At 39.5% G+C, this 15,258-nt stretch overlaps 1 protein-coding gene across 3 annotated transcripts in view; it reads left to right on the top strand.

Annotated features, from left to right (window-relative positions):
• LOC147163558 (VPS10 domain-containing receptor SorCS1-like) overlaps nucleotides 1-15,258 on the top strand; it is a 120,930-nt gene that overhangs the window by 59,151 nt on the left and 46,521 nt on the right. For all 3 annotated transcript variants that reach the window (XR_015096833.1, XM_086092535.1, XM_086092532.1), the window contains 3 exons: nucleotides 9,861-9,928; nucleotides 12,161-12,260; nucleotides 12,504-12,662. Coding sequence is in view for 2 of the 3 variants with exons in the window: in XM_086092532.1 (XP_085948658.1) it covers nucleotides 9,861-9,928; nucleotides 12,161-12,260; nucleotides 12,504-12,662 (327 nt within the window). In the remaining variant the exon portion in view is untranslated. The remainder of the gene's footprint in view (nucleotides 1-9,860; nucleotides 9,929-12,160; nucleotides 12,261-12,503; nucleotides 12,663-15,258) is intronic.

The raw sequence follows: 15,258 nt of genomic DNA on the forward strand, positions 1-15,258 counted from the left end.
AGCTACAGCCATAATAATAATAATAATAATATGTAAATGAGGTGCAAAACCAGATTGAATTTTAGGCAAACAAATTCCGGGGCAATGTACGGTATGTAAAACAGACAAGGCAAGTCTCGAAATGAATCAAGCCTCTCTCTGCGCCTTAAGTTATTTCTGCTCCCGTTGCAGCTTCCGCCTGAGACGGCAATGCGCATAAAGCTTTATAGATACAGTGACAATGTTATACAGGCGGCTCTGTGCCTCAGACAAAGAAAAATACTACGTGCGCAATATGATTAGTGCTAAACATATGCACTGTGACGTAGATTTAAAGCACAATAAAGTGCAAGAGGCTAATAAAAAATGTCTTAGCAGTATGCCAGGAATTTTCGCATGCACTGGACAGAAATGTGCTTGTAAGAAAAAGCATAGCCATTTTTCCCCCCCTCTCGTTAGCCAATTAATTGTAACACCCCAGCATGCTAAAAACAGCGCTTGCGACATAACCAGGCAAAGCCCGTTTATCTCCAAGTGCCTTTAGGGGGAGATGATCCATAGGTTCCTCCAGTTTAATTCTTAATCAGCTTCTTACTATTTCATGCTTCCCGCTTTCCCCACTGTGAGCGGATCCCTCAGACGAGCGGGAAGCGCAGGCACATGTAGCTAGCGCGCGGCTGCCGACGGCCCCGCGGGTGTCTTTGTGATGGACAGGCCGCAGTGGGTTACGGCAGGGTTTAGCATCAAAGACACCAAAAAGAGCAAGTGCATTCATTGACTTGACAAAGGCAGGTAATCCGACTCGACGGCTGCGGCAAAAAAGACAACGGGGAGGATAAAAGATGCGCTTTTCTTGTCCAGCACCTGCGTTGTATGAAATAAAAGGGCCGTTTCGGAAAGCAGCGGTCGGCCCAGTTCGGCTCCGCAAAGCCAGCGCGCCTTCCTGCGGCGAGGTTCCCCAGCGCCTCGCCATCCTGCAGTGCGCGTTGTTTATTGGCAAGCTGTGTTCCCCTCAAGGGGTATCCTGCTTCTGTGCCCAAGGCTGTGCAGGAAAATTCCATAAAATCAGGTTAGGATGATTTGGCTAGTTGCGTAATGAGGTATCAACTTTGCGCTGCAGTGCTACGATCTGATGTCGCTGAACTAAACTCATGTTTTTGTTACCTGACTGATTTGAATGATATGGTATGATATCAATGAGCTAAGGCACGCACAAGGGGGGGGGGGGGGGGTGCCTTAAGCTTTAAATGTAATTGTAAACATTTCCCCATTGAAATGAATGGAAATGATATTCATCCGTTCAGCCTCCAACCCCCTTAATTGTTTGTAATGTGTTTTTAAATAACACAAATAGCACTCTATAATATTGTACTTTATAAAAACAGACAATATTTTATTTGCCACAATTCAGTGGACATTGTGCGTGCTTGCCTTGGCCACCGGGTGGCGGTATATACAGACAGAGACACGCATGAAGAAGAGTTTAAAAACTGACTTGGTAAACTGCAGTAATATATTTAAGGCCAACCAATGTGGATTATTTTTAAGGCAGATTGCGATATTTGGAAGGAAAAAAATCAGATTGACGACTAACGGGCCCAATAATTGGAAAAATATATTATGGTTAAAATAATTTCTTTTTTGGTCCCGTAATGCCTACAACAATAAAGGTATGAATTACACTCAGAAAATGTGACTGTTTTAAAATATTTTACATTACATTACAATAATGAGAAAAATTGGCATAAAACTGCAGATTTTTTTTCCCAGATTTCTTTGGGGCGGTGAATGTTTTAATATCATCTTTGTTTTATGTTTAAAATAAATAAGTCTGCTGATCTTTAAGTTAGTTTAAGCTAATTGGATGGCCAATTAATCGACACATAAATACACGTAATTTGTACCTTCTGCTATCTAGTGGAAGGGCAATTGTTTGGTTTTCAATATATATAGCTGGCAACAGTAGATGGATGAACCAAAGCAAGCGTAATCGTTAATAAGGTGGCAATTTTTAAAGCAACTCGAGTATCTTCGTTAATCGCTAATGTGAAATGTTCACGAAGCAGACCTTGACACAGACAGCAGAAAGTGGAGGAGAATATTTTTGCTTCTGTAACAGAAATATCTTAATTGAGGATGCATTGTAGAGAAATGTTGCTCCTATTTTTTTAAAATTAGAATTATTATTTTTTTGCATAGCTAGAAAATCTCTATAAGCCAGATTTGAAAATAGTAGTCGCATCCATGGTGAATGTGGGTGTCACAACCCCCCCTCCAATCTCTCTCTCTCTCTCTCTCTCTCTCTCTCTTTATATATATATATATATATATATATGCTGAGGGCCACTAGAAATGGCTGGTGGGCCAAAAATGCCCCCCCGGGCCTTAGTTTGGACACCACTGATCTAAAAACATTGTGTAGCTTTTTGCCATTCGGAACATGTTGACAGTCTAATTACAGTCATAAAAGCAACTATATATCGAAAACCATTAGAACCATTTGATGGTACGCTGACTTGTAATTTAGTCATTTGAGTGTGCATTTTGGTTGTTACCATGGAAACTCCAGCGGAAATGAGGTTTTTCATCTGCGCTATACGTGGACCCAGTCAGGTTACTGAGAAAGTTAGTGTTGTGGTCGTTTTCCTTCATGCTGCGGTAATGAAATCCATCATCTTCCTTAACAAAATCCGCTCTCTCTCCGAGATCCAGATGCAACCCATTTTGCATACGGTAATTTCCATCCAGCTGACTTTGCAAACATGTTTTTAGTATGCGCAGTGGGCAGCGCGCTACAGTTGGGCTGTCTCATCTGGCCTGAACTGATCAAGCCTCCCCGGAGCAGGATAAAGTCTCCACACTCAGCAGGTTGCTTCATCAAGCCGCCGAGGTCCTCATTTAGAGGCGAGAAGCAAACGGTTTCGGATGACTTCTCAAGCATGTTTGCGTTCGGGGGGGGGGGGGGGGGGAGGCTGCCCTCACTTCTTTCGCCTACCGAAGCCAGGCTATCAGTCACAAGCAGCTGTAGTAGCGTGGACTTCTCGTATTGCTGCTTATTATCTTGTTTGTGTGTGCAACCCACTGTGTGCGGCTTGTGATGCACTCCCCTCGCAAGTATCGGAACAGTGAGGCCAATTCATTTACTTTTGCTGTAGACTGAAAGAAAAAACAAAAAAACGTGGGTTTGACACCAAATAAAAAGAAGCCAGAAGTCTAGAGAAACATTTTGCTTGCCAATTTAAAGAATGATGCAACTGCCCGGCAGCAAGATAACCCGAAACGCATTGCCAGAACAAGTGTTCGTCTGCGAAATAAATGAAAGGTTCGAGACTGGCCAAAGTTACTTTCCAAATGTAAACCCTATAGAGTCGGGCTAAATAATTAATCACATTCAAAATCAATGTCGCAATGTATTAAAATGCAATTTATTAACTCGTTTGATCCCAAACACGTATAAAAACGTTCTATTTTAAATATTGCCATGGTCCCAAAAACGTATTTATGTTTTTTATTATTTTTTTTATGCTTGTGCATACAGAAGGCTTTGATGCAGCCTCTGAAGAGGTTGCTTAAAGCAATGTTAGTTATTGCGAAAAATGGCCAACAGATGGCAGCAGAGTGTAAGAGATCAACCAGGGCCATGTTGCAAAAGAGCTCTTTTCCCTAGTGTTTTTAACAGATTTGTGAATATTGATGAAACTTAGCTATATGCTCATGCTAATTGCTGCCAAAACGGAAATGGATATAAATAAAAAAATATCTTTCTTTTGGTAGGTTGTTTTTATAGCAATAGAGCACAATATTTTGTGGCCATTGCAAAATCACTCAAAATCCAGTAAAACAGCCGGGAGCGAAGGGAGTTGCTTCAGTGAAAATGGCTGCGAGTGAATGAGTAAAAAAAAAAAAGTATGTATATTTACTAGGGATGGGCGAGTACCAATACCAAGATTGTATCAGTGTCAATACCAGCCTTTTTTTAAGGTATCGGTACTCACAACAGTGGCCGATACCAGTATTGGCCGTCCTCTGGTGGCCGTTTGGCAATCAGGAACTACAAGTTAGAAATGAGAGGACCAGGACATTGCTATTAATTTCATGCAAATTTAAGGAAAAATACTCAATTGGGATATATAGGTCTTTCTTTAAAATGATCTGTCATTTTTTGGGAGGGAATTTATGTCCTAGTGGTATTGGTGACTACTCAAGAGTTGAGTATCAGTATCGGTATCGGTCTGAAAAAAAGTGGTATCCAACATCCCTAATATTACAGTATAAAATTATTTATATCGTGTCTCGATAAGCTCAATGTTTGCACATGATTGTTTCACAAAAAAATGAAAAGTAAATTTGTATTTACCTTTTACGTTTACTTGAATACATTTAAATGGAACCATTCAATGAAATGATTCTTTGTGAAATTCTTAAGTTTTTACTTATAATAGTTGAACGTTGTTCAGTGTAGTTTTTCCCACGATCACAACTTTTTTCACATCCTTTTTTTTCTAATAATATTATGACTGTATTTTTGTGAAATTGGATGTTTTTTAAGTCAAATGTGGACTTTATTCCTGGAAAATCTGTTTCCTTGTAATGCCACAATTGAGGAATACAACTTCTGTCTCGTTTTTCATAAATATGTCCACGCCTGTATTTTTATTTTTATTTATTTTATTTTTTTTAATATTCATTCCATGTCCACGCCTGTATTTTAATGTTGGTCATTATCGTGTTACTCGGGAGAGAGATTTTTTTTTTCTTGGGTGGTGCTTGGTATAAAAAAATTTGAGAAGCACCGCTCTACAGTAATTTTGCGGCTCCTGCCTTTCACCCTCACAGACAGTTTTGCAAAGTCCAACTATAAAATGGCAGACACTATTGACAAAATGTGAAATGCTGGAATATCAATGATTAAGCCTGGGCCGACTTTGATAAGATCAATCCTGTATTGACCCATGGTTAACATAGACCAGCTTAGTTTAATTAAATTTTTGGCACTTAAAAGTTTTGCTGCGATTAAACAAAGTGATTACCGGAACACTTTAAACGCCAAAACAGGACATCATAACATCATCCTGTGCTGTAATGAGTATCAATATCGGCCTGTAGGATGTTAACAATGCAATAAATGCCATTTTAAAGGATGTGAACATCAATGAAACTGCGGGGACGACATTGTCCATTAGAATGAAACTCGAATCAAATGATCACATTCAAGGGGGCGTAATATTGCAGTAGCTGACAATGGAAGTACGGTTGAATATTTAACCCTAGAGAACCCAAGAACCCTTTTCTTCTTTGGAAAATTAGGAATTATACATTAAATGACTGCTATAAGTTCACTGAACACCAAAATATATGTTTTTTCAATTTTAACCATTTTTTTTTTTTAACTAGCTCAGAGTGCATGAACACCCGTGCAGCAACACGCTTCCTCATACACTTTAATAACGCCGGAGTGGAACATGGGAGACTTTTGTCTACTACATTATCAATCATTAGGAAAGGGTGATATTTTCAATGTGGCATTGTGTGGAGGAAGTGCACTCGTTTCATCTGGCCCGCTCTCCCATGGTGCTCTTTTCTTTTTTTTTGTCAGCAGGTCAGTGCAAGCATGAATTATGAAGCCACTTCACAATGTTGCAATGTAGAAAATAAACTATTGATATGGCAATAAAAAAAGCTGGTGCGGGGGAGCGGCTTCACTCGTGACTCCCAACATGCAAATAGGTTTTGTAATCAAGTTGTAAATTAGAATTAACAGTAAGACACTTTTATTGATATTTTTACACGCAATATATCTTATGCAATGAACCCCATACACCATTAGTGTGCTTTCTTGTTATATATGGTTGTTTTAGCACGGCTAACCCCCAAAAAGCACACTCTATAATATTGTACGTGATAAAAAAAAATGAATAAGAAATAAGCAAGCAAGAGTTATAATGAAATAGAATGTAAAAAAAAATAACAGTTAGTGCATGATGATTCCATGCTGCAATTCAGTTTTGCTGCTCCTTCTTGTGTTCCCACCTTGGCCACTGGGAGGCAGTATAAAAACGGCCCAGTATAAAACTTCTTCTACTACGACATCTCTAAGAAACTCAGTAAGATGTTGTTATGTTTGAAAAAGCCATTACTTAAAGGGTTTCGAAAACAGCAACTGTTAATGCTAACATTAGCACGTCAAGGTTTTCCATTATATGTCAGCATTAAGCTAGGAGACGATGATTAAGGCAATTTTAGGCAATTCGGTTGTTTTAAATACACGATGTGTAATTCTCCTCCTTTATGTTTAGTTAGACAGTAAACTTCAGCTGGGAGTGACATTAAACACGGCTAAGCCTCGTTTTAAAGAATTGTTCATTATTTGCCAAACTGCTACTTGTTGTGAAGTGAGTAGTTAGCTTGGAAGAATAGCTAGCATTATAAAATAATCCATGTTGATATACACTCCCTCTCCCAAAAAAAAACAAAAAACGAACACATTTATTGTAAATACCGGTAATTGTTTTGGTGCTATAGGTTAGGATTACACAAAAATAAAGACAAATGAACTATGAATAAATATAAATTGGCTACTATTGGTATTATAATAGTTTTGGATTTTTCAATATAGTAGGTGTTGTTTTTATTTATTTTTGGACTTTTGGTTTTGAAATTCAGTTAGCCATTTTAATCGGTTCTTAGAGCAAGTTTGTTGAATTTTGTTTATGTATTTATTTTAAATAACTCATTTTAGTTTAGTTTTGATTAGTTTTAGTATTTTAGTTTGCAGAGTGCAAGATGGAAAAAAAGCTCACTAAGTATTGCATTGTTCTAGATGTACAGTAATATCGAAATAAACACATGTATGATATTAATTGACAAAAACGAAAATGAACGTTTTCACTATAATTATAGTTAATTTGAGTTAATTATAGTTTATTTATATTATTTGAAAAAAAAACCATTTTATTTTGTTAACGATTTTTTGGTGTGCAATTTTTGTTTTGTTTTGTTTACTTTGAGTTAATTTTTCATTAGTTTTCATGAACTAGCATCACCTTGGTTCCGAGCTTGCTGTCATGAACATCGAATGTTGTTCAGCATCCGGATGCAAATTCATTTGAAAACGAACATTTCTGCAGCTCGCGTTTCTTTCGCACCTTGGCCGTGGACGGCTTGCCGAGTTCAGAGTGTAAGCAACCCTGCACCGCGTACACCCCGACACGCATGGCCCCGATAACTATTTGTCTTATTTATTAATATTCCCATCATCAATGCCCGCTCTGATTGCTTTCATGGAATCATCCATCTGTTTAATTTCACTTGCCAAACGCGATGACACTTTTATTGATGAGCCAACTTCATTCCAATGGCTGATAAGAGCGGATCAGCGGCTTACTGGGAGTTGTAATGAATTTTAATGCGTTTAACCATCCCTGCTTTCATTTGTCACTCACAGGTGTTCATACTTGACTAATAGAGGCGAATACCGCCAACAAAACACCCACACCGTATGCTTTATTGATAAACCAAAACGTCGCTCATTCTTCTCCCCGTGCAACGCCTTCATTTGGCGCGAGTCATCTCTCCAGCCTAATCCCTTTAAACCTCCATTAAGCTTCCATTCATTCCCGTATAATGACCGCAGTCGTCCCAGTCCATTTCACCTCCGAGGTTTAAGATTTACAAAGGATTAGAGAGCGGAGAATCTGTTTGCTTGCTCTTGGATGTTGTGGGTAATCCGGCGGATATGTTGATGATACCGCACTTGAATGGGTGGCGCGCTAAGAGGGTCGCCCACATCCAATATGACACCTTTGTTGCAAAGAGAAAGGGGAAAAGATGCGCTTATAAATAAGACATCAGGTTTGAATTCAGTGCCATGCCTGTTGTGTGATTTCATGTCGGTGTGTGTGTGTGTGTGTGTGTGTGTGTGTGTGTGTGTGGCGAGCGGCTTCAAACACCTGCTTCACTCAGCAACATCTACAAAGTGAATAATGCATCGGCGCATTGATGTGTTTAACATCGTGCACCCGCTGAAAGTTTCCGCGTATGACGCACGCCGGTGACATTTGGCTGGATTGTGCCCAAATAAATGCAAGAAAAATAACTGACACGCTGGGGTGTGTGTGTGCGTGTGTTTGAACGATTCGCCCTCGCGCGTGACTTTTTTCCCAATGAGTGTGACTTATCCATCAGGGAGCGACACGGGGAGGCTGTAAAGGGCATTTTATTGGAACTGGGGTCCTTTTGTTTTTGATATGTCACTCCAAGCTTGGGAAAGGCTCCAGGCTTTGATTTTAATTGCTTGAAATCGAACCATATCTTCAGCCGTTCCATGGAGATATAAATAATTCTTTTGTTGATTATTTAGCGCTGGGCCCCGAAAGAGACCAAGCCAATGCTCGATTGTTTATACACAGTGCATTTGGTTGAGGATTTGACCCAGCACGTTGGGTCAAGATTTTGACCCAACATTGGGTAAAAACTGCCCATATACTGATAAGTTCAAGCCACCAAGAAGAGAAGGAGAAGGAGCAACTTTCCCTAGTCGTGGATTGCCACAGCCAATCACTAGCACACTATAAAAACAGTTAAATAAAAAATAACCCAATTTGGGTAAAAAATGGACCAATCCACTACTTGGGTGATATTGACCCAAATTTCTGGGTTGGTTCATATAAAACAAGCAAAAAAATTTAACTGTTTTGTACAAAAGGACCCAATTTTGAGGGATTTTTATATGAGTTGGGTCAAATTGGGTTATTTTTTACCCAACTATTTGTAGAGTATATGATGTTTGGCAAACATTTTTACACTGGATGCTCTTGCTCAAAATTGTTATTGTATATTGGAATTGACATTTTAAATGTTCTTCAACGTCAGTACACTCTCCAAAATGGTGACCCGTTTTAGCTCTTCAGCCCGCCCAAATCCAATCTTCAACCCAATCTGCTGGGTCAAAAAAATTAACCCAATCGGGTAAATAAGTAACCCAAATCGGTTTGCGAGTGGGTAGGGAAACAACCCAGCATTTTTTTTTTTTGCTGCATCATTTGAGGGATATACAAAGTCAGACAAGCTCCAGGAAAATGTATTGCTTAAAATATACATTTATATATGCATGCATATATAAGACGTGAGTCAAGTGTGTTTATACGTTCCAGAGATGATTCTTTAAAAGTTGAGCCTGCTTAAGTAAATAAAAAGAGTTACCATCTCGTTTCTTTACACAATGACTCATTGGTCTCTAGTGGGACATCACACGCCCTCCAAACAGTCATAACACTTGATAATCAGAAGATAGGAATAAAAAAAAAGTAAAAAAAAAAGCGGAGGAGGCACAACGGGAGCTAACCCAGGAGAGCGATGCCATCAGCAGATTTTATGATTGCTCGGTGCGAGACGCGTCGCCGCTCGAGACGTTAATTTGTACGAAAAGGTGAAGGGCAGCGCGTTGACGCACTGCCTCTGTGTTACTTCTCAGGCTCGCTAACGACTCGCGAAGGGAAACCAACTCTTCTGAAGTCACCGTATTAAAAACCGCACCTACTTTTTCCGCCTCTTTCCTCTCGCACGCACGCGTCGGAAAGACCCGAGACAAAGAAATGTCGGCTTTTTGTTGCAATTTATTCCCATTAATACCGTAAGTAATGAACAAGGAAATGGACAGTTTTACGCGCCTATAAAGTAAAGGCTTGTGCATCCCGTGGCAGCTTTTATGATGCCCTACTAGAAAAGATGTCCCTGATATTTACGAGGCCCACTGTCTGTGCCGGTTGAATTACGGCGTCATGAGGCGACAACATGAATATATGACATTGTAGCATGTATATTGAGATTTAAGGGGAACAGCTTCAAACTCAAAGCGTTAATATGTGCGCTGTGTTTCTTAGGTGATCCTCATGTTGACCAAATATTACGACTTCAGCTCGGGCAGGGTGACGGAGAGTTCTTTGTGGAGGTAAGCAAAATTGTGACTTTGCACTTGGAATGGCTTTTGTGCTACATTTCGTAGAACTGCAACCTTAAAACTGCTGCGTTAAAATTCATCAAATTTTGGGCAAAAATTGCTGGACTGGCCCTCTGGCATACAGGGCAGATGCCCGGTGGACCGGCATCGTTTGGAGCCCATGCAGTGCTTTTTAGTTATTATTTTCAAGAGATTGGCCCACAATTTAGAGGGACTAGTCCTTTGATCCATGTTGACTATAGACGGCAAACTGAACCAACATCTGGACACCACCTGCTACTTGGCGCAATTGGACTCAGCTTTCTGAGTTGTTTTGAAGCAATGTTGGGTCAAATTGACTCCAGTAGCAGGTCAGTCCAGCTTTTGGCCAAAATTGTTGTTGTTTGGACCCAGCAGTTAACCCGGTGCAAAAGAAACAATGCTAATATTGGGTTATTTGTCAGCGCATTGGGTTGAGGATTTGACCCAGCAACTTTGGTCAAGATTTTGATCCAACAAAGAAAAAAACTACCCATACTGATGAGTTAAATTATTTATATATTTTTTTAAACAAATTTTATTACCAATATTTACTCAAACAAAATAACTTTCCCAGGTTAAAGGTCACCAAAGCTTTTGTACCTCGGTCCTTGTGTCCAAAGTCAGCGGTATTACCCACACAAAACTGTGTCTTAAAAAATGACGACCAGCTTCAGTTTTTAAGACCGCTTGCCCAAATCCAATTTTAACATAATCTGCTTGGTCAAACTAATAAAATCACACTTGGGTGAAAATAACCCAAACTGTTCGAAATTCCCAGCGACCCAAAAAGTGGGTTAGGAAAACTTTTTTTTTTTTAGTGTGCAACTTGTCTCAAATGTTTTTTTTTAATGAAAGTCTGTCCATTGACTTTTTTATTTTTAATTTTTTAGCTTGGCCTCAACAGTTCTATCCCATCTGCGCCTCAGCACGCATGTGTGAACATATGCGCTCGCGTACACACACACACGTGTTCGGCGCGCTAATTTGCATGCTTGTAACCCCAGAAGTCATTGTTTACCATAAAATTCCCGATTATACGCAACCTTGCCCGTCACACTCATCATGTCATAAAAGCCCGATCATAGTAAAAAAAGCAACATTGACAACAGCTGAGGTTAATTTCCTGAATAATGCCAATTTGCTTTACCGTTGAATTTCTTTTGTGTGCTATCTTATAGCTGGCCTTACATCTCACGCAGTAATTAGCTAGCTATTAGCCAATCAGAGTGATCAATTGTCACAGACGGCCAACACCGTTTTGCATATTTGCAATCATTCATTTAAATTGTAACTAAAAAGCAAAATGACACAACTATTTCTTCATTTTTCACTATTCTACCAAACTAAACTTTTTAATTGGGTTGCTAGGCAAGACTGGTGTCAATATGTGTGCCTATTATTTTTCACGAAACCGTGTTTTGTATGATAATGACTTCACTGCCATGTAGGTTGTTTCCTATGGTGTGAAAGTAATTATTTTGAGTAAAAAAAAAAAGGTCTTGACTAAAGACTGATTCTTCTCAATTGCATTTTTTCCTTTAAATATGTAGTGAATATAAATGGATTGTGGCAGAGTATTAAGGAATCTAAGAATACAGCATCCATGTGAAAATAGTAGGAAAGTCACAGGTATGAAAATCCTCATCTAGATGTGTGGAATGGCCACCCCTGGCCACCACGTAGCTCCGCCCCTGATGGGAAGAAAATCCACAAATGTATGCAAACTCCACTCAGAAGTATCAAAGATTCGAAGGATATCTCTTAAAAAAAAATTGTTTTAATTTTTTTTTATCAAGTGCACCTGCTACTGATTTGTTGACCAGTTCAGGGTCAAACACGCCCTTGTGAAGAAAAGCAGTTAGGAAAATAATTTTATGAATGAATAAAGTGCAACAGTTGAATTTTTAAGTGTCAACAATTTGAAAGTGGAAAAAAAATGCGGCCCTCAAGTATCAACAGTAATAATAAGAATAATAGTAATAATAATGTGAACTCATCCCCTCACGATGCACGCTACACGGGATATTCTTGTTTATTTTGATAATTAAAGAAATATCCATTCATCTAGCAAATTGCTTGCTGAATTCTGCTGTTGCAATTTTCCGCCTGCCTGACATGCTTAATGATACCATCAGCATCCGAACCGCTAGGTGTTGCTCCGTTCTCTCCCCTTCCACCGTATCCTCCTTAATTGAATTTCAGATCCACCGATTACGGCAGCACGTACGAGAAACTTAATGAGAAAACGGGACCCAAGACCATCCTGAGCTACTTGTACGTCAGCCCCAACAACAAGCGCAAGGTAAGTTTTCCCGCTCTTGTGAAGAACAAAAAAAAAAAATCCCGCCTGTCAGGGCTCATCATCACGGCGCGCGAGTTGCTATCATTTTCACTGCAAAGCAGCCCCCGCGGGAAGCTGCGGCGCCGGGTGTGTATGTGCGCGAGTGAGAAGAGCACACTTCGTGAGCACAAGCGAGCCCTCCAGCACGGTAGCTGTCAGGTTGGGCCGCTGATCCCCGCCGTCTCCTTTCTCCTCTCATTTCAGATCATGCTACTGACCGACCCGGAGGTGGAGAGCAGCCTGCTCATTAGCCTTGACGAGGGGGCGTCCTATCAGAAACACAGCTTGGCCTTTGATATCCTCAGTCTTCTTTTCCACCCCGAGCAGGAGGACTGGATCCTGGCTTACAGCCACGACCAAAAGGTAACACCCAAAGCTGTCGGATGGCGTCAAAACGGCGCGAGGGAAAAAAAAAAAAAAAAAAAAAAGCCGAGTTAACACAATCTCTGGATGGGGAGCAAAAGGTGATGCTGATCGTGCGCTTGTTAGTTACACGTGAGACTTCAGTCAGATTTGACATGGGTGGGTACTCTGAGGACAGCGTAGAGACGGCGGTGCCTTGAGATACGAGTGACCCGACTTGTGAATTAAATTCGAGCTGTTTATTGCCACTCTCAGTGGAAGTATAGCCAACTAAACACAAAACCAAGAGAGTTAAACAGTGTGTAATTAAAACAAATGCATAGCTTAGCCGGTCCACTAGCTTAATGCTATCGCTAACACATAATGGCATATGCATATATAACCCTTTGGGTAAATATTAAGTAATATTTAACACAAACAATGCAGCAATACATTTATACATTGACGAGATTCACAGTCCTCGAGTTACAATCGATACAATACGAGAGAAAATCTACTTGCTAAAAAGTACCATAAATAAATGATGGTATGCTGTTGCCTATAAAGATGCAAATATACATAATAATAATAATAATAATAATAATAATAATAATTATTATTATTATTATTATTATTATGCAAAAAAGTAAAATAAAATAAAGCCCTACATATACAATTAATCTAATCACAATATGATAAATTTACAAGAATAATTTTTTGTATATTTATTATATTGTGATTAGATTAATTGTATATGTAGGGCTTTATTTTATCTTTTACTTTTTTGTGTAAGCAATAGATAAGGGTTTATAACTTACACGAATATGCATTTAAGAAAAGTGCATGTTCTGTTTATTTTCCATTATTCGTTATATTTCTTCTTCATCTTTTCTATTTGAATGCTATATTATTACATATAATAACTTATTGTACATTATCGTGATATGTTACTGGGGGCGGGACTAGATAAGTTCTTGTACTTCTTCCTACGCCCTTTGACCATGTAAATTTTGACTTTACGAATAATGCTCTTTTTTTATTTTCTTTCTTTCACTTTTATTTTATATATATTTTAACTAAAGTATCAAATATCGATATCAGTAATACATTAAAGTAAATGTTACTGTTTAAAAAAAAAAAATCTATTTAGCTTTGCTTCTAGACAAGAAAAGTTTGCTGCTATACACAATGTGAATTAAAAAAAAATAAAAACTGTTGATTATATATAATCATTTGGAGGTTATTTATTTGTCCTGAGTAAAAAACGACAACAGTGTTGTTTTCACGAAGAGAATAAGTAAAAAAAAAAAAGAAAAAAAAAAGACTTAAATTTGCAAATGCCAAACCGTACTGTACTTGTTCGTTACATTTCCCACTTGGTGGGTAGGCAGGCAGCCCAGAGAGCCGACTATTTGTACGCAAGCCATTAAAAAGAAAATTTTCCCATTTAAATGTATCCGCTTGAAAGCAGTTAGCATGCACCAGTGCACACATTCTTGAGGCATGTTGTCATATTTTCACAACACGTCACATTCGCTTTGTGTCCATTGACCCCGGCGTGAATCTCCAATCTGGTCTTCATGCTAAAATGTAACCACTGGTGACATCACAGGCAAAACTACGGAGGGCGGGCGGGGTTCCCGCACTGTGACCTTGCGAACGACGTTTGTGATATCGATGCGCGCGCGCGCGCCCACAAACACGCGCACGCACAAGCCTTCATTAGTTGGCGAGAAGCCCGCTGTCTGCTTCGCTCAACGCTGCAGACATCAAACCGCGGCCCCCCAGCCGGCTATTGCGGGACTTGATATTGAAAGAGCCAAGCAGGCGAGGTGTGAGAAGTGAGATAAATGGTGCGGTGAGGAGATGAAAGCCTCGTGGACAAACCGTCCACCGCCCCAATAAAGATGCACTCGACAAGTTTGCCCCGCGGTCATTCCGTATGTCTTTGTAAAGCCCAATTTCAGCGTTTCTTTCATCACTCCCGCGGCGCGATTACTCTTGGATTGGTTTCATTTTCCATTTATCGATTGTCTTGTCTTGTCTTTTAAAAGTTGCAATTACTAAGATGAGACAAAAAATGATGTGAATCCTGGTAAGAGCCCTTTTGGCGCTAACGGGCAAACTGTCTGAATAGTTAAACGGGTGCTTTCACACTCCCCTTTGGTTAGCTTGAGTTTTTAGCGAGAAAGCCGTTCGACCTTGATGTGAGCCGCGTGGCAAATGAGCCAATTAGATTTGTCCCTTTAGCATCATAATGATGATGTAACCGCATGGAAAGTGTCAGGGTGATAAATGACATAGCACGTGTTCAGTTCGCTTAGCATCGCTTTTTAAATGAGTGAAAGAAAAACATCATTTGCCCTTATTGGGTGGCATATGAACTCATTCACTCGCACACCATTTACACTGAAGCAACCCCCTTCGCTCCCGGCTGTTTTACTGGATTTTGACTGATTTTGCAAGGCCCACAGAATATTGTCTTCTATTGCTATAAAAAACATGGAAGCTACCAAAAGAAAGATTAGAGTCTCTTCTTTCTATATTTGTATCCTTTTCCGTTTTGCAGCAATTAGCAATAGAATATAGCTAAGTCATGATTGATAAACCAAAAGAG

The sequence above is a fragment of the Leptonotus elevatus genome, chromosome 13 (genome assembly GCF_054856555.1).
Source record: "Leptonotus elevatus isolate MCC_2025b chromosome 13, RoL_Lele_1.0, whole genome shotgun sequence".
Classification (NCBI taxonomy): domain Eukaryota; kingdom Metazoa; phylum Chordata; class Actinopteri; order Syngnathiformes; family Syngnathidae; genus Leptonotus; species Leptonotus elevatus.